Consider the following 20,616-nt stretch of genomic DNA (forward strand, 5'->3'; position numbering starts at 1 on the left):
AAGCATGCACGGGTGTTAGCGTGACATTGTTGTGAGCATCTATGGAATGCGGTTGAGTGACTGTGAAACTACGAGAATGTGATATAATATTGGACGTCTACATGTTGACCTGTTGCTGATCTGACGACAGAACACAATGCTGATGGAGGCAGAAGGGCTTGCAGGCACACCGTTCAATGCACATTGTTAAACATGGGGCTACGCTGCAGAGAACCTGTTCCTATATTGACCGCAACGAGTTAGTCAGTGACGACTGTGGTAAGTAGGGGACCATAAAGACTGGACAGTGGATCAGTTGGGTCGCCTATCTGGGTAATCATGTTTCTAGTTACATTAAGCCGATGGTCGTGGGTATCCCACCCCGTCATCCAGGCCAAAGGCTTCTCGAAACAATGCACGGCGCCACTGACGTAACCTGGTGGAGACGGAGATATGATAAGGAGGACGTTCATCTGAGCTTCCGCGGGATTCGTGGTAGAACCGAAGGCACCGTGTCAGTCATGAACTACGTAAACGTTTTTGCGGATCACCTGTATCACTTTATGCTTGATGTCTCCATCAACGGTGATGGCATCTTTCAGTAAGACAACTGTCTGCGACACAAGACTTGGACCGTGCTACAGCTTTTTGAGGAGCTTGGCAGTCCACTGATGTTGATGTCTTGGCCACCAAACTTGAATGACGTGAACCGAATGTACAAGTAAGACATTTGGGACGCTGCCAGGAACCACTCGCGTGACCAAATCCGCCAGCCAGTAATTCACGGAAACTATGTTACCTACGCGGAAATACCTGGTGCCACATACCCCGAAAACCTATCGAGGACTTTTAGAATCCATGTCATGTACAGCGGGTGCTGTATTGTGTTCCAGAGGTGTTCCACACGTTATTAACTAGTTGATACTGATGTTTTGGATATAATCAGTGTAAATGGATACACAGGTCTGTTTGATTGTTAACCAGGCCACCACGTCTTCCAGATCTCTCACCCACTGAAGACATCTGGCTGTCCACTACAATTGTTAACCTCCGTCGTGGTGATGAGACAGCATGGAACGACGCACTCGTATCTGTCATCCAAGATCCACTCGACTTGACGCCCAGTCGGGGTAGAACCGTTTCTGCTACCGGAAGTGACAGGTCTGCGTACTAAAATTTTCCGTCCTGTATACTTCGAAATCACCTATAAATTCAATTATGGATTCTGCCTACTAAATTTCAGCCACTAATTAAGTATAATTTCGTTGCTTGTGTGCTTCCTGATACTGAAATTGAGTGCCCAGTAGTATATAAAAACAGCTGTGAATAATATTTTTCTTGTTAACACCAAGCAGATACGTAGGCATTGAAAAATTCTTCATTTTTTGATAATAAAGATATAAATACGGAGTTTGGTACAAAGAATTGGAAATACTTTACAGCCAACATTTCGTATTCATATTCTTTGTTTTCACCAACACTTGACCCAAACTGTCACCTTTCAATCCAACCTATAGCTCGGGCTATGCTTCACCACCACCTACAATCCAAAAAGTAATATTCACGGTGTCCCAAAATAATGTATACACTCTTTGAAACAGAATATCTCTTTAATTAAAGGAGACAGAAATACAATTTTTATGGGTACCAATTTAGAAGGCGGTGAAAAACATAACAATATTTTGTTTCAGGATTGCCAGCAAACATGACGTTATCGTTTGAGTATCGGAAATGGGTGCTAAAGTGTTACTGGAAAACAGAGAATGTGAGTGCGGTACGCCGACGTTGTAAAGTTGAATTTGGAACACCACCACCGACAAGAGTAACAGTTACAAGAATCAGAGCTAAATTTTAAGTCGAAGGAAAGGTGCGCGATATGAAGAAGGGATATAGCGGACGAAAGAGAAGTTCAACAGACAATGAGAGTGTTGATGCAGTAATCCAGGCATACACACGATCCCCTAACAAATCTGTGAGGCAATGCTCTCGTGAGACTGGGATCTGCAAAAGTAGTGTTCGTAGGATTTTGCGGTCTCAGAATTTTAAGCCTTACATTCCAAGACTTCTCCATGCTCTTAACGAGGATAATCCTTACAGGCCAAGCGAATTTTGTGAGTGGTTCATTAACAGATGTGAAGAAGAGCAACGTTTCCAAGATCGAATTCTTTGGTCAGATGAAGCGACGTTTAAACTTGATGGAACAATTAACCGCCATAATTGCGCGTATTGGGCCAGGGAGAATCCATACGTAACCGAACAAAGACATGTTAATCCACCAGGAGTAACAGACTGGTGCGATCTGTCTTCTAGAGAGTTAATCGGGCCGTAGTTCTTTGACAACGCTGTCGTGGGCGACTCGTCCTTGGAAATGATAACTCTTGGTCTTAGCGTTGTGTTTGGAAATGAAGATTATTAGTTTCAACACCTCACTTTCACCTGGATTTGATGGCATTTCTCAATCGTACTTTCCCTGCCAGATGGATAATACGAGGAGGGAGTGTGGAGTATCCCGCTCGATCTCCATATTTAACTCCTCTAGACTTCTTTCTGTGGGGTTCTCTCAAGAACACAATTTTCGCTGCAAGACCACACACACTGGATGATCTTAGAGAGCGAATTGAGCAAGCCTGTGATGCTATTCCGTTGGAAACAATAAAGTTGGTATGTCTCTCAGTCATAAGTTGTTGTCGACGATGTATTGCGGTGGACGGACACCAGTTTGAACATTTACCGCCTTAAGTCGGACCGTGAGTCACCTAGCACCACTAAAATTGTATTTCTAGCCCCTTTCATGAAAGAGATGTTCAGTCTCGAAGAGTGTAAGCATTATTTTCGGGCACCCTGTATATAGAAAATAAATTTTGTCAGTGTTCTGTTGCATCTCTGTTGGCGTAGTATGACGTCACACAACAAAATATTACGTCACGGGCCAAAACTGTCTTCTGGTGTCGGTAGTATTCACCTATCCCCAAAAAAAGAGGTAAATCTATGAACTTGTGTGTCATACGGCTCTATCCTTGTGGTGCAAAAAAATACATAGTTCCACTTAATGCCTGTATATGTTGAGGCCGGTGTGTGTGTGATTAAGGTGCGAAAAAGTGTTGATCTCTTATTAACCTGTGGTCAGTAATCGTCTAATTGATGAGAGATTTGCAATCTCTTTAAAGACTCAGAAGTTATATTAGACGAAAAAGTTGCGCACCTCAGCCTGTATAACAAGAACACGAAATTTCTATTACGGCTGATTCCTGCTAGCACATTTCGTAGTAGGTAGTATCACCTCAATGATTTCTGCACCAGTCAGCACTTTAGTTTCATGGTACAAATAAATCTGTAGCAGCTATTGGCCAGATCTATATGTTTCGTTTCTTCTTACTATTGGCCATTCTGAAGACCGAACCGATGTAGTAGTCTCTGCTGTTTCTAATCGTAACTCTGCAAAAGAATTGTATGCATGTTCTACATTGTGCTGCAGACGTTAATATTTTAAGATACATGTAAAACACTACCTGAGTTGCTTTCACAAAATGATTTAATTTCCATCACCGGTGACCGTCGTTGAACCTATTCAGGTTACCTGTGAGCTGGAAATGTGAAAGGAGATGAAATATTTATTATCGGCAACCAACAGTGTCATCATATGATCGATAGAACTGCAATAATTATAATGTAGTCTCGTGAGCAAGGAGTCACTGTAACTGGATTGTCGGAGCTAATTACGACCAGTGAAGAACTCAACAATTAGCTTTCGCAGACTGCAGTAACACAATAACGTCACGATAAGGTGAAGTTTTCTACAAATTTCTTAATTCCCGTCTTTTGTCCACATAGCACAGAAAAGGAATGACGCATGTAATACACCATTTTTTGAAATCTCTACCCGAATAGGCGTTAGTAGCGTTTTTGAACTATGTTCGCCGGCAGTGCGACATTTCGAGCAATAGATACTGTTTTCAGTATATATAAAGAATCTTTAACCATCGAGGGTCTGAATGGAACATTTTAACGCCTTTCAAAAGTTTGTGGTGCATGATACATAACAAAATTCAAGCAATGTCTAAACAGTTGTAACGGGCCACAGAAAATAATAATGGCAGAAAAGCTTACGGATACTGAAGCTGTAACACATACTAAGACAACTGATTATTATGTTGAATAAAGTGACAAGGAAGACTTCAGGTTGAATGGTTCCAGGGATGTATGACCTCAGCGTTACGTTGACGGTGACAACTGCCGTTGAAAGAGAAGAGCCGACTCCAACAAACAAGGCAATAAGGCTGACTAACCGAATGCGTTAAGAGTGCCATTGGGCGTGACAAGTAACGACGAAAAGGAACTTGTTGTACATTAAGAAGGCACAAACAAATATAAAGATGAAGTAACGAAAACTTTTGGGGAAGCTTGAACTGTAGCGAATCACTAGAAAATTTTTAGTAGTAAATACAGTACTAGGGAAATCAGAACTTGCCGAAGAGGGTACTTAGTCGGCTTCCTGATGAATGGTGAATCCATTCGATTAGTCAAATATACAACTGCAGCCTTGAATTAGCTCAATCTATGAATATCAACGTCATTGATTCTACAAAAAGAGTATTAGTGATTACAAATGTGAAGGAAGTGGAAGAGAGAAAGCACTAAACAGCCTTGGTGAAAACTTTCTAAAGCCAAGATCGCGTAAATATTGCTTTATTTACGTACGACCGGTTTCGACAGACTTTGCTGTCATTCTTTTCTGTTGAACCTCACACGAAGTTATCATTTAGATAATATGTAGCACATAATATAAAGATTTGACATAACTAACACATTTCTTGATTTTAAATGCTTTATTTACGACGAACCTTTATATTATGAGCTACATTTATCTACATGACAGCTTGACGTGAGGTCAAACTCAAAATGAACACATTTTACAACATAAATTTTTGAAGACCTGAAGATGACAGCAAAGTCTGTCGAAACCGATTGTTTGTAAATAAAGAAATATTTATCCGAATATGGCTTTAGAAAGTTTTTACCAAGTAAAACAGATCACTCCATCTAATTTCTCAGCACTAGAAACGTCAACAAAAAAAAAAATCGTTTTCAGGATTTCTTCAGAGACCTGGTAGAATCAACAGTAGTAATTTTCCTTAAGTTATTAAAAACCTAACCAGTTGTGGAGTAAACAAACTACTCTCAAATACGCCCAAGTGTACGGTGATCACAGACGGAAAGGTTTTGTGCGAAGTGTGGCTAGAGCAGAGTTGGCCACCTTACCTGGTCTTTGGCTTGAGACATGGTGGAAGGCAGGCAACTCACGAAGCCTAATCCGCGGTTGAAAGCCTTTTATGCGGCGCCTTATCGTGGCGTCCATGCGGCAGGTGACTGCGTCTCAAAGTGCGAGCCGACTGACGCCCGTGGCGGAAGGTGCAAAGCTGGATGGGGGGCGACCTCGTGCTATCAGTCCTGACAGCTATAAGCCCAATGCAGCTTGCCACTTGGTGCGGGGCCTGCTGGGAGAAACTGTAAGCGGTCCCGTGCAAAGAGTCAAGTTGCATTGCATCAACAATAGACACATCGGATCAAGACTTAGGCACCTCCGGAGACATCATGACAATACCTCGTAACCACCTCTAACCTCGGTATTGGTCTTGGTTCGGCGTTATAGTTCGCTCAGGAGCTAGTGGGATACTTTTGTATTCACCGACAACAGCGATTGCCGTCGGGTTTTTGACAAGCTCGTATTACTCGTCTCTGCTTGCTGTTAGCTAGGATATTTTTAGACCACTATTCTTACGGCTGTTATGTAACTGCGAGTGGTACACCATTCCTTGTAGACACACTGGACAGCCTGCGTTCATATGCAAACAATTCGGGCAACTTCATTCACTTTATGATCATGGGAATATCCAATCATGAGAGATCCCATTTGTCGCATCCCCACGTCGATCTATCTTCCTGTTATGATTCCGTACAATACATACACTGGTTCTTACACACCACTTCACTTCCATGACGTATGTTGGCGATAGAGAGTTACACGAACGTCTGGTACCTGTTCTTCACCAGCCACAGAGCTTCAGACGATCAGTGTGTGTATGGTTTTTACTGCGGGAATCAAATTTCGTCCGATGAGCTTAAATGCGTATACTACTGGTGTTAGCTTCCTACTTGTTTGACGAAATCGTTATTTACTTTCACACTGAATTGTTCTCACTGGGATTTGGTATATTATTAAGTGAGGAAGAATAGTTGATGAAACTTCCTGGCAGATTAAAACTGTGTGCCCGACCGAGACTCGAGCTCGGGACCTTTTCCTTTCGCGGGCAAGTGCTCTACCAACTGAGCTACCGAAGCACGACTCACGCCCGGTACTCACAGCTGTACTTCTGCCAGTACCTCGTCTCCTACCTTCCAAACTTGCCCGCGAAAGGCAAAGGTCCCGAGTTCGAGTCTCGGTCGGGCACACAGTTTTAATCTGCCAGGAAGTTTCATATCAGCGCACGCTCCGCTGCAGAGTGAAAATCTCATTCAAGAATAGTTGATGTTACAGTGGACACTTCTCCGGGACAAGCAGACTTCAGATCCCCGTTCGGATATTTTGATTAAAGTTTTTCCATATTTTACTGGATTTCACTTCTATTGTGCAAACAATTGTTGTTCATAACAGCCTGAATACATGCCAGTATCTTCGTGACATCAACAGTGGGTACTACTATTTAGATCTGTAAAATATAAACACTTTTAAGTAATAATTATTCTATAGAACCTAGGCCTAAAACAGTTCTTGTACTTTGTTGTCATTTCCTTAACTTTTTTCTGCGTTGTTGGGTTCTGCAGACCCTACCTTTCATTACTGTACTGTGCTAGTTTGTCATACGCAACTAAATGGTTGACGAGGTAGCAGCTCACTATATCTACTCATATAAAACGTAATTTTGTTCCGTGAAAATGTTTCGTGATTATATTTTCCTATCACTTACATTTTTGAAGTAACCCTTCTCGTCTGTTATGGAAATCACACACAAACACGATACGTGGTACGGCGGAAATCCGTTCGCAAGCTACAGTTCATCACTTAAGCAAACTCAGTTACTTTGCAGCTCTGTGACCAGTTACAGTTGATGTTGACTGCTTTTTTAACATCAGTTTGGCCCCCCCAATTTTAACTTCATTTACTTTCGCTCTTTTGCTCTTCCTCTGTGTGCGTATCTCATTCTTCTGTGTGTGTGCGTGCGTGTGTGTGTGTGTGTGTGTGTGTGTGTGTGTGTGTGAGGGGTGAAGGAGGGGTTGGAATGTCTTTTCTTTGTCGCCTTTTCTGTACAGCTCCTTCAATGTGTCAAATGGTCTCCCATTCATAGTGTACTCGTTTATAATCTGTTTTCCTTCTCTTGATGCTTTCTCTGTATATAATTCTTCTTCCAGCTTAAGCATATAGCTTATCGTTGTTGGATTATAGAATTATCAGATCTTTTCCTAAATTAGTTGAGTGACGGTTGTGGACTATGGCCAGCAAATATGTTATTGAGATGCTACTTTTTAGAGCTTTGTGGCGTTCTGAACATCTTGTTTTAAACTTCGTGCATGTTTTCCTTCGTATACCGACTGACAAAAGTAGCAAGTACGCTGATGAGCCAAAACATTATAGCAACCAGTTTAACAAGCTGTTTGTCCGTTCTCGGAATGAAATACATCCTCATTCCCCCTGCGTATCAGGGATCCGACAGTTTGTTGCTAGTTTTGTGGAGGTGTGTGGCATTAGATGTCTACGCACAGGTCATATAAATCGCGTAAATAACAGGCCCCTGATTTGCGTACGCGGTGACGCCGCCCATAGCTACCCAGATGGGTTCCATAGGATTTACGTCAGGCGAATTTGGTCGCCGAAACATCAACGTGAGTTCACTATAATGCTCCTCAAACCACTGTAGCACTGTTCTTGCTCCGAGATGCTTACAGTTGTACTGGTAAACGATGACACCGCCGTCGTGGAAGACATCATGCGTGAGGGGATGCAGCTGGCTGTCAGCTGTCAGTGTGTCTTCGATTACTACTACAGGTCCCATCAAGCGCACGAGAATATCTCCCATAGCAGAATACTGCTCCCATCAGCCTGCGTCCGTGGTTCACTGCACGTTCACCTCGCTGACGTCGTTTGTGTAGACGACCGTCGACCTAGTGAACCAAAAATGTGATTCACCGGAAGAGCCAACACGTTTCTATTGATCGAATCCCGATGGTGCAGTGCCAGTGCAATCGTAATTGTTGATCTTGTTGGGTTAACATGTGAACACGTAGGGGTTGTCTGCTGCGGAACTCCATGATCCACAAAGTACGATGGACAGTGTGCTTCGAAACTCTTGTGCGTGCACCAGCATTGTGCTCTTTCGGCAGAGATGCCACAGATCACCTTCTATCCTACTTTACAGAGCGGACGAGCCTCCCAACCCCAAATTCTGTGCTTTTTAGAGCTTTGAGGCGTTCTGAACATCTTGTTTTAAACTTGTTGCATATTTTTCCTTCGTGTACTGACTGACAAGAGTAGCAAGTACACTGATGAGCCAAATATTATAACAACCAGTTTAACAAGCTATTTAGCACCTAGTGGTAGTTTCACTGTCGTGCCTCTTCCCGTAGATGCTTAAGACAGTAGCACGTGAACATTCGAGCAGCCTCGCCGTTTTCAAGATACTCGTTCACAGGCTCTGCGTGATAATAATCTGCCTTTGTCAAAGTGGCTTATCTTACTGAATTTCCTCATTTTCAGACCATATCTTCGCTAGGGTGATCCCCTGTCCGTGTCTGCTACGCTTGTACACTTTTGTCACCGCGTCATGTGCCCGTAACGCCACCAGGCGGGATCCAGTGTCACGGTGGGCGGCTGCCATAATGTTTAGACTCATCAGCGTAAGTTCATATGTACTTGCTCTGTTGAATTTCTCCGTGGACGTTTACTGTTTCTTTAGACTGTTGTCCATTTTGTGAACTATTTTATTCCATTAGGTGAACTTGCGCCATTTTATTTTTCGTGCCGATTCTTCTTCTGCTGTGTCCTGTATGTAGTATTGCCGGTGCAGTTGCGCAAGGTCTTCTGTGCATTTGGCTTGTTCATCCCCTGTACGCCGGCTGGTCTGGCCGAGCGGTTATAGGTGCTACAGTCTGGAACAACGCGACCGCTAAGGTCGCATATTCGAATCCTGCCTCGGGCATGGATATGTGTGATTTCCTTAGGTTAGGTAGGTTTAAGTCGTTCTAAGTTCTAGGGGAGTGATGACCTCAGAAGTTAAGGCCCATAGTGCTCAGAGCCAGCCATCCCCTGGACATTCATATACTTTTTTATTGACTTTCTCTCTCATACGTGTATCACAACCAGTCTCCCCTGTTATTTGTTTTATTGTTTTCAACTTCTGCGTGTAATTCTGTTTGTTTATTGGTGTTCTATTTACTATGTGGAGCATGATAAGGAAGCTTGCTTGTTTGTCTGTCAATGGATGAGTTGACTGATCGTGAATGGTGGTGGTTGTGTTTGTGGTTATGGCTTGTATCGTGAGACCTACAAAATTTGGTGCTGTCTGTTTCTTTTTCAAATGTGAAATGAATTTTTGGGTTTAAAATCGTTTATTTTCTGGTGTACCTGTTTTATGGATGTATGTCGTTCATCAGTCAGGTAAATCAGGCCTTCGACATAATGGTACCAATAAATAACTTTATTTTTAGGGTTCTCTACCTTAGTCGATAAAAACGACGTCCTTATGACATCATTTCGTCGTCCGTCTGTCTGTCTGACTGTTAAGACTGTTAAGACTCCTTCTCTGAGGAATATATGTCATATACTGAGGTCAGTGATCCCTCGGCGGAGTATGGAACATTTAAAATTCTAAGCTACTGTAATCAAACGATACGGCCAAATATGTCTCCTGTTTAGATACATGAAAACTCGTTTATCAAAACGTGTACATGAAGAGCCTATATGCATTTAGGCCGTGGTGGTCTAGCTGTGCGGGCACGGTAGCTCAGAGTGTTCGGTCAGTGGGCTGACCAACCTCTGTAATAAAAAAGCTTAGTAAAATATTCGACGATTGACTAGAAAGGGTGTTATGTGACGTACGCCCGGAGCAAATGATGAGAGCAGTGACGAACAAAATAAAGAAAAAGATAAAAACGTGACGGTAAGACGCGTGACTGGAAACCGAGAGGTCGTGGGATCGATTGTCGATCGTACAACCGATTTGTCAGTTTTTATCTTAACATAGCCCAAAAAATTATAAAAAATTAAATTAAATTTGAAAAAAGGCGGTAAAACGCCGGCCTGTAAACCGTGAGCTCGACAGATCTAATCTCGGTCGGGATACAGCTTTTCCTATGTTCATTTTAACCCAGCCTACATCTCCCAACGATGTAAGTAGTCGCCATAAACAGCATGTGTTTCAGATTCCTCGTAAAACTGTAGGTCCTCTTTCCTCGGTTGTGTAACCGGAGCAGGTTCAAGTAGCCGAAGTGGCGTCTAACAGAAAGACTTGCACCAGGCTTTTGACCACACGAAATTAATATTATCTATACGCGTAATTAAGTTGCTACAGAATCCAGAGAGCGTGAGTCCCACTCGTACCTGTCCGTTTTTTTTAATTTATTTGTTATGTGTCTGAAGATCTTGTATTCTAGATTTTTCATGAATACAGTGGCTAAGAGACCACTAACTGTGAACACATTGTCAGTACTTTGTGTTGGGAATAAAATCCATTGTTGAACAAAATTTTGTGATGTTATAGGCTTGAGTGCGATTGCTATTGCGTCAGTGTAGGTGTCTAGGATGTTGCCTTGTTCTTTGACTCCTTGTTTGATGTACTACAAGACCAAGAACGAAGTGCTCGAATTAAAAGAGGTTAAGACATTCAGTCTACCGCCCCTGCTGTTCACTCTGCACATCGAAGAAGCAATGATGGAGATAAAAGAAAGGTTCATGAGAGGGATTAAAATTCAGGGTGAAATGAAATGATCGTATGCCACTGATGGCTGGGAATACCCTCGTGGGGAAGTTCGGCTGCGGAGTTGCAATTATTTTCAGTTGACGCCTCGTTGGGCGACTTGCGTGTCGATGATGATGAAATGATAATGAGAACAACACAACACCCAGTCTCCAAGCAGAGGAAACCTCCGACCCGCCGGGAATGGAACCTGGGCCGGCTGCAAGGCAGTCACATGCGCTTACTACTCAGCTGAGCGAGCGGCCTCAGGGTGAAATGATATGAATGATAAGATTTGCGGATGACATTACTACTTTCAGTGAATGTAAGGAAGAATTACGGGACCTATGGAACTGAATGAACAGTCTAATGAGTGTAGAATTTGGAATGGGACTAAACCGGAAAAAGAAAAAGGTAAGAAGTAGCAGAAATGAAACTAGTGAGAAACTTGACGTCGAAAATGGGGGTCACGAAGTAGATGAAGTTACGGAATTCTGTTGCCTCGTGACGAACGAAGAAAGGAGGACTTAAAAGCAGACTAGAAGAGGGACAGAGGGCATTCCTGGGGAAGAGAAGTATTCTGATATCATACTTAGGCTCTAATTTGTGGAAAAAGTTTCGGAGAATGTACGCCCTGAGCACAGCATTGCATCGTAGAGAATCACGGACGGCAGGAAAACCAGATCGGAAGGAAATGGAAGAGATTCAGATGTTGTGCTACAGAAGAGTGTTGAAAAACAGGTGGACTGATAAGACAACAAATGAGCAAGTTCTCTGTAGAATCGACGAAGAAAGGTCCGTAAAGAAAGCTGTGAGGAGAAGAAGGGACAGGAGGGTCAGGACGGTAGGACACACCAGGACATAACCCCATGGCACTAGAGGGAACTGTAGTGATTGTTTGGCTGATTCGGGGGAAGGTTTCAAACAGCGAGGTCATCGGTCCAATCGGATTAGTGAACGATGGGGAAGAAAGTCGGTCGTGCTATTTCAAAGGAACCATCCTGGCATTTGCCTGAAGCGATTTAGGGAAATCACGGAAAACCTAAATCAGAATCGCCGGAAGCGGTTTGAACCGTCGTCCTCCCGAATGCGGTACTGTAGTGGATAAAAACTGTTGGAGAAGACAGAGACTGGAATACATACAAAAATAACTGAGGACCTTGGGTGCCAGAGCTCCTCTGAGATGAAGAGGTTGACAGAGGAGAGGAATTCGTGGCGGGCAACATCTACCTAGTCAAGACTGAGAGAAAAAAAAAAATTATTCACCTGATGCATGGTGATGATTCTTTCATGAACTGGAATGCAAGTACACCTCGATGTGACATCAAATCATATAAGGCTTACTATCTCTGGAGCGTCTGCGTCTTTGATCATGTCTGTTAATTTGTTGTAATTTTCTAGGTATCTTCCGTTGTTCAAAAGTGTATATTTGTGTGTGTGTGTGTTTGTGTGTGTGTGCATGTGTGTCCGTGTTATGATAGGTGATAGGGTGAAGCATTTCTAAAGTTGATGAATGGTGTTACGGGAATATTTAGTCTGTGCACATTCGGTAAGGGATTTATAGAAAGTGCCTTTGGATTTTTCAGTCTCAGTCTTTTTATGTGGCCTTTTGTGAAAGCATTTTTAATGTTTTTCCTTGTATGTTGAGTGTTTCTTTCGTATCTTGCAGTCAGGTCACTGGTCATCTTGGGGATACTGTTATCCTTCAAAAAATCTAGTCTATGTACTCCTCATCATTCATCACAGCCATTATGCTGCCTTTGTCTGCCTTCGGTATTATGGGATTGTATTGTTTTGGCTTCTGTTGCAGCTATTAGCCGTGATTTCCTCAGATGTTCTGCTATTGGAGGGTATTGTGGATTTTGTGTTATTTCTGCACTTTCTAATTATCTTGTCAGATTTTCATTAAAATTTGTTGTGCTGAGTATTTCTTCTTTCTTTTATGAGGTCTTCTATTGTCTTCTGTGCTATGTGTGTTAATGTTGTACTTTAGACAGTTTCCTTGTTGATGAGATTTACGTTAACAGTAATATCAGAAAATAGAGTCCGCCTTAATGCAAAACACCTTGTTATTCGCTTATTTCTTTATTTTCCCAAACTAGTTTCGGCGACAAATATCACCATCATCAGTGGGTTTGTTTTAATCTAAAACATGCAGAAAATAGCATGATTATACAAACACAGTAGCACGTTACTACATTTTTACTATTCGTTTTTTAAAATATAGTTTTATATGGACACTTTTATACCACCTTATTTATTGTATGTTACAGCACGTTTTAAGCAATTATTGTCGCTGTCTGCGACATATTTCCTGTGCGCTTTTGGTTTCGGTTGCCGTTTTTTACTTAATGAACAAAATGCCATCTGCAAACATGTGAGCGGCTGTTAGTAAACAAAATACTAAAAGGTGAACTTCGTATGTCAGCAATATATACTTGGGGTTGTGGTAGTGTTGTGGAAAACGAGTTATTTGGTGTGTACTGAGCTGTTACTTGGCTATTCGTGTACTCACGTTCGTTGAATGGTATTTGGCTGTTTTTTTACACGGGAAAACCAAACTTTCGCACTCTGTTTCTGATCCAGAACATTACGCCATCTTGCTGTTCGTGAGTGTCGCGAGAGGTGTATCGCATGTGGCGAGAAAGGCTATGAAAAACTGTAGCGTGAATTGCGACGACTTCTGTTCATTGTTTATGTCTCTGTGTGTGATGAGGAAGTCGTTCTTTTGTGTGTGTTTGCTTTCTGTTCTGTGTCGTCGGTCAGTTCTCTCAGAGCAGTAAAGAGTGTGTTGTCACAAAGTGTTGCGTTTTCTTTTATTACATTTTTCCCTTCTATTATTAGTTGTCGGTATAGGCTGTTGCTGTTTCTCAGAATGTGTAGATCGTTTTCGATATTAGAAGGGTTATGGTTTTTGTTCATTAGATCTTCTGCAAAAGTTGAATGTATGCTGTCACTCTTTAGAGCTCTCATGTGCTCTGTGTACCTCGTTCGGAAATGTCTGCTTGTTTGTCCTATGTATTGGGCCTGACAGGAGTTACAAGTTAGTTGATATATTCCAGCATTGATGAATTTGTCTGAGGTTTTTCTGATTGGTCTTAGTCTTTTCTGAACTGTATTGTTTGTTCTAATTGTTATTGGGATCCCTTGCTTTTTCAAGATGTTTTCTATTCTATGTGATATTTTGTTATTGTATGTTAGTGTGTACCATCTCTCTCTTTTTTCCACTTTTTTTTGGTTTTTCTGTGTAAAAAAGCAGCCACATACCATCCAACGAACGTGAGTACACGAATAGCCAAGTAACAGCTCAGTACACACCAAATAACTCGTTTTCCACAACACTACCATAACCCCAAGTATATATTGCTGACTTACGAAGTTCACCTTTTAGTATTTTGTTTACTAACAGCCGCGCACATGTTTGCAGATGGCATGATGTTCATTAAGTAAAAAACGGCAACAGAAACAAAAAGCGCACAGAAAATATGTCGCAGACAGTGACAATAATTGCTTAAAACATGCTGTAACATACAATACATAAGGTAGTATAAAAGTGTCCATATAAAACTATATTTTAAAAAACGAATAGTAAAAATGTAATAACGTGCTGCTGTGTTTGTATAACCATGCTATTTTCTGCATGTTTTAGATTTAAAAAAAAACCACTGATGGTGATATTTGTGGCCGAAAGTAGTTTGGGAGAATAAAGAAATAAATGAATAACTAAGTGTTTTGTATTAAGGCGGACTCAATTTTTCTGATATTACTGTTTACTATGCAAACACGGACCAAATGGAAGAGTTACAAGATAAAATCATAGATTTACGATAGTTAGGTTGATGATTCTGTCGTGGAAATTATACAGTTGACTCTTATAATTGTTTGCAATGTGTATACTTATGCTGCTTATGATTGTGGCGAGTTTCTTGTTTTCTATCTTCTGTTATCATGCATTACATCCTATGTGTTATCTTTAATCTTTCTGTTAGTCCCTCAATTTCGTTTTATTGGCCATTTCTACATCTTTTATATTAAGTTCGTTGTTGAGCAACTAATTCACGTTCCACGGTAACGCATGAGCCATTGATTGATAAGAATTTTGTATTCTCCCCTTTCTTTCTAAAAATAGGAGAATCCGGATCGAAGGAACTGCAAGGAGAGTCATTTTAGCAGGCATCAACAGACATGATAGTGTCTTTAATAGCTGTCTCCTGACTTGTATGTTTTGATTTCTTGATGTCTCATCGCAGTTTCGATCTAGTTTTCAACCTCTGACTGGATGGAGGCAATATGTTGTGTCGCTTGTGAGCCTTTTCCTGAGTGCGATTACAAAAGATGTAATTATAGAAGACTGGAGAGATGTGTTGATATTTTTCGCCTTGGCGTGTGATATACGCGTAGCCACCTTAAGCTGTTGGATTTTCAGTTTTATCCTGGAAGACGCGCAATTTCCTGCTCCGAAGTGAGTGTTTACACGAGCAATTATCACAGGCTTAACGTAATGTGCGTGTAGTTCCTCTGGCGCGTGGTTGCCAATACGCAATTTCTGCATGTTGCCTGTCCTTTACATCCAGCTGCGAGGTGATACGAATGATGCCTCTAGATAAACCTCGTGAGGTTTTTAGACTACGTTCTTTTCGTCATCATCATTATCATCATCATCATCATCATCATCATCATCATCATCATCCCTCATCATCATCATCGTCACATTCTTCTTCTTCTTCACGGCAGTTTTAGTTAAAATAGGAAGCTGGAGGTCATCCATCTCTTCTGGTTTCCAGCCTCTCATTCGTTTTATAGAACAAAGCTTTTATAAAAACAGGAATATCTAAACCAGGTAAGATAGTAATGGATGAAGGTGTCGGACAGGGATGAAGCATGTCACTGACTCATTTTAGTATTTATATAGAATACCTCATAAGAAATTGGAAGAAGTAAGTTCATGAAAGCATACATCTGAAAAGTAATTACCATCTAAATGTTATGCTGCATGCAGATGATGTATTACAAAAGGTAGAAGTAGACTTAAAATGCTCTGCATAAAATAGTTGGGAAGAAAAAATTATCATCTAAAAATGTCTGCTACGAAAACAGAGTTGTGGACCACGCAGGAAAATTCCTAGATGATTAAAATTGTTATCGAAAGCAAGGTACTTGAACAACTCTCCAGTTTCAGTTATTTAAGTAGTAAAGTAGGTCTGATCACAGAGAAATACATAAACAAGAAAACCAACAAATTTCAATGTATATGTGAAACTATAAACAAATATAATTTTTGTACAGGCACAGGGAACCACATGACCACAGCAATATGCTACATGCGTCTTATTTTTGACATTCGCAAGTAATGCGACAGTTATAATCTTCTGAGGAAGGCAACTAGATGCTTGAAACCTGATAAGGAAACAATTTTTTTTTCTGCAGCTGGTTGCCGATTGTTTCAATAAATACGAATACAATTGCTGAAGATGGATTAAAGACACAACTTTCTTCCTATTCGTCCTTACTTAGTTAAGGCATTTTATGGGCAGCCTGTTGCAACTTGGTATTTCTACGAGTTCTCTGGTACTTATGCTAAGATTACTTTTAAAACTTGCGGGAGATTTACTTTTCTGTACTTGTATGCATAACACTGTTCTTTCACACCGTAAGTCAGCTTCTGTCACTAACTGAAGTTGCCTTTTAGAGTACCGGTACTGTTTTTTTTCTTATATATTATTTATTGTATATTGAAATTCCAGTGTCTTCTTCTTCATTTTAAAGCCTTCATTATTTTTTTTAAATTTTCATGAGTGTTTTAAATTTTTTAACTATTGATATTTTTGGATTAACTTCCCTGAAAGTTTTTGCTCTAATTTCTGCCTACCTCCCATACAACCTCGATATAGAGGGTGTGAAATTTGGAACATAGGTCTACAATCTGTGTCAGCAACAACGGCTCAAACGTGGCTGGAAATCGAGTCGAACCGAACTAGAATGGCAGATACGGGTACGTCATTCCATCCATGCTCCTTCAACTCTGTGACAGCATTCATCTGTCGTAGTGTCTGGCGAGTGAGAGAGCAGAGTAGCTCAGCCTGTCACCGTTTTCTCTACCGTCGTATTAAAATACCTCACCTGCGAAGCTTCTGCTCCCTGGACTGTAAGAGACACCAGACAACCTCTCGTACAGCAGGGAATTCGATTGTTGAGATAAATAACTTGATTAATGAAGGGAACAATGAGAGATTACAGACAAGTAACAGATAGTTATATTACTGAAAAAATTCAGATATACAGGGTGGTCCATTGATAGTGATCGGGCCAAATATCTCACGAAATAAGCATCAAACGAAAAAACTACAAAGAACGAAACTCGTCTAGCTTGAAGGGGGAAATCAGATGGCGCTATGGTTGACCCGCTAGATGGCGCTGCAATAGGTCAAACGAATATCAACTGCGTTTTTTTTTTTTAAATAGGAACCCCCATTTTTATTATATATTCGTGTAGTACGTAAAGAAATGCGAATGTTGCAGTTTTCTTTTTTTGGTCATCAGTCTACTGACTGGTTTGATGCGGCCAGACACGAATTCCATTCCTGTGCCAACCTCTTCATCTTGCAACCTACGTCCTCAATTATTTGCTTGACGTATTCCAATCTCACATTCGTAATTTGCTCGCGGCTAAGAAACGCCGGGACTGGCGACAGACATGCACCCCTTTAAATGTTACCCTACCAATCAGCTCGTCCAAGTACTGGTCGGCCTTCCGTCGCCTTACCGGAACTAAGCCCTCCCCTTATTATCCTCTTCTCCACGATGATCACTCTTTCCCTGACACCCTTAGTAAGGCCAATCACTTCTCTCCGATGTATTTTCCATCCCCGATGATACCCAGTTCGATTACTCCCTCTTCCCGGATATCCGCGATCGGACTGACACCTCCGTCCCTCCCCTTGCTCCTGGTTTCCAGTACTTGGACCACATTGCACACACGGAACTCAATGCCCCTATCACTACACAGGATCTCATTGATACACTCCGCACAAAACGCAACACCGCTCCTGGTCACGATCGTGTCACCTACCGTCACCTTCGTGAATCTCCTGTCTCTTTCCTCTCCACCCTGGCCAGGCTCTACAATGTAGTCCTGTCCACCGGTTACTACCCCGACCTGTGGAAAACATCCCGTATCCTCATGTTCCTTAAACCTGGCAAACCGCCGTCCGCCGTCTCCTCCTACCGTCCCATCAGCCTTACCTAGGTCTTCAGCAAGGTCTTGGAATCTATCCTCACCCGACGCATCCACCAGCATCTCCGACAGCACCGCCTCCTTCCCGTTACCCAGTGTGGCTTTCGGCCGTCCTTCTCTTCCGACGACCTTCTCCTTCACCTCACTCATCTCCTTTCTGAACAGCTTAATTCCCGTCGCTCCGCAATCTTCCTCTCCCTGGACCTCGAACGTGCATATGACCGCGTATGGCATTCCGGTCTCCTCTTCATGCTCCAAACTTTTGCCCTTCCCATTAACTACGTCCGTCTGATCGGCTCCTTTCTCTCCCGCCGTCCTTCCTATGTCACCATCCATAACACCGATTCCTACACCTTTTTCCCCTCTGCCGGTGTGCCCCAAGCCTCCGTCCTCTCCCCCCTTCTGTACCTTTTGTACACGGCGGACATGCCGCCGCCGTCAGCCCCCGTCCACCTTCTCCAGTTTGCCGATGACACCGCCTTCCTTGCCCTTGCCCCTACCCTACAACGCTCCCAACACCTTCTCCAATCCCATCTTGACCGGTTCACCGCTTGGTGCAACCAGTGGTTGCTCAAGGTCAATCCCTCCAAAACCCAGGCGATCATTTTAGGCAAAACCACCCCTTCCTTCCGCCTCCTTGATTTCTATCTCACCGTCTATGGCCGTCCTATCGCCCTCACTCCCACCCTTAAGTACCTTGGCGTCACCCTCGACCGTCACCTCTCCTGGACTCCCCATCTCCGGACAATCCAAGACAAGGCACGTTCCCGCCTCTGTCTCCTCAAGCTCATTTCCGACCGTACGTGGGGTCTGGACCCCTCCACAATCCTCCACACCTATAAATCCCTCATCCGCCCTATCCTTTGTTACGCCCATGCAGCCTGGATCTCCGCCCCCCCTACCTTTTATAAATCCCACCAAATCCTTGAACGCCATGCTCTCCGCCTTGCCTATCGCATCCGTCTCCCCTCCCCCACGCGGATCCTGTATGATCTCATCACCTTCCCCCACCTCCTCCTTTTCCTTGAAAGGATACGGATCCTGTACACGACCCGTAAACTTGATCCTCCTCACCCGCTCGTCTCCCCGATCCTCTCCCACCCCCGCCCGCTGCCGCGCCTGTATTCGCACGTCCCACCCGGTCTCCATCTCTCCACCCTCCTTACCCTCTCCCAAGGTGGATTCCGCCAGCTCCCCCTCCCTGATGATGCCCTCCTCCCCTCCATCTACCCCTCCTACCAACTTTGATCCTCCCGCCCTTCTCCTGTGCTTGCTCCTCTGGGCACCCTCCCTCCCTTCTCTCCCTTTCCTCTCCCTCCTCCTTTTCTCCCCCCTCCTCCCCTGGGCTTCCCCTCCCCTGTCCCTCTCCTCCTGCCCCCGTCTCCTCGGCCATTGGCATCCTTTCTCTCCCCTCTCCCCCACCTCACCCCTGTTCCCCTCTTGGCAGGTCCCCGGACTCGCACACGCTAAGTGGACATTCGCGCGCCGGATTTCACCGCCATCAGTGTTTCGTGTGTGCCGTCGTGTTTAGTGCTCAGTGTTCACCGTCACACTCCATCGTTCACCAGTGCCATCGTCATCTTCAGTGTTTGTGTGTCGTCTCATCGGTTAGCAGTGTGGATTGTCGACGAGTGTGAACGGCTCCGTGTTTGTCTCTATGTGTCTCCTGTTTTATTGCCCGCTGTTCTGTCACTTATGTGTCTTCTCACTGTTTTTGCTCCTTGTATATTCTATGGCTGAAGAGCAGCGTAGTGTGCTGCTGACAGCCTGCCTGTTGTACAGGTTTAAAATAACAATAAAGTAAAAAAAAAGTATTCCAATCTCTGTCTTCCTCTATGGTTTTTGCCCTCTACACCTCCCTCTAATACCATGGAAGTCATTCCCTCATGTCTTAGCAGATGTCCTATCATCCTGTCCCTTCTCCTTATCAGTGTTTTCCACATATTCCTTTCCTCTCCGATTCTGCGTAGAACCTCCTCATTCCTTACCTTATCAGTCCACCTAATTTTCAACATTTGTCTATAGCACCACATCTCAAATGCTTCGATTCTCTTCTGTTCCGGTTTTCCCACAGTCCATGTTTCACTACCATACAATGCTGTACTCCAGACGTACATCCTCAGAAATTTCTTCCTCAAATTATGGCCGGTATTTGATATTAGTAGACTTCTCTTGGCCAGAAATGCCTTTTTTGCCGTAGCGAGTCTGCTTTTGATGTCCTCCTTGCTCCGTCCGTCATTGGCTATTTTACTGCCTAGGTAGCATAATTCCTTAACTTCATTGACTTCGTGACCATCAATCCTGATGTCAAGTTTCTCGCTGTTCTCATTTCTACTACTTCTCATTACCTTCGTCTTTCTCCGATTTACTCTCAAACCATACTCATTAGACTGTTCATTCCGTGCAGCAGATCATTTAATTCTTCTTCACTTTCACTCAGGATAGCAATGTCATCAG

The 20,616-nt window shown here is 42.9% G+C and overlaps 1 protein-coding gene across 3 annotated transcripts in view; it reads right to left on the reverse strand.

Annotated features, from left to right (window-relative positions):
* LOC126162529 (sodium-dependent nutrient amino acid transporter 1-like) overlaps positions 1-20,616 on the reverse strand; it is a 222,386-nt gene that overhangs the window by 46,373 nt on the left and 155,397 nt on the right. The window contains exon 1 of one of the 3 annotated variants that reach the window (XM_049919101.1): positions 5,239-5,266. The exons of the other annotated variants lie outside the window; for them this stretch is intronic. Within the exon in view, the coding sequence (XP_049775058.1) occupies positions 5,239-5,259 (21 nt within the window). The 5' untranslated portion in view covers positions 5,260-5,266. Of the gene's footprint in view, positions 1-5,238; positions 5,267-20,616 lie in introns of those variants that run through there. 3 annotated transcript variants of the gene reach the window in all.

This window comes from Schistocerca cancellata, chromosome 2 (genome assembly GCF_023864275.1).
Source record: "Schistocerca cancellata isolate TAMUIC-IGC-003103 chromosome 2, iqSchCanc2.1, whole genome shotgun sequence".
Taxonomy (NCBI): domain Eukaryota; kingdom Metazoa; phylum Arthropoda; class Insecta; order Orthoptera; family Acrididae; genus Schistocerca; species Schistocerca cancellata.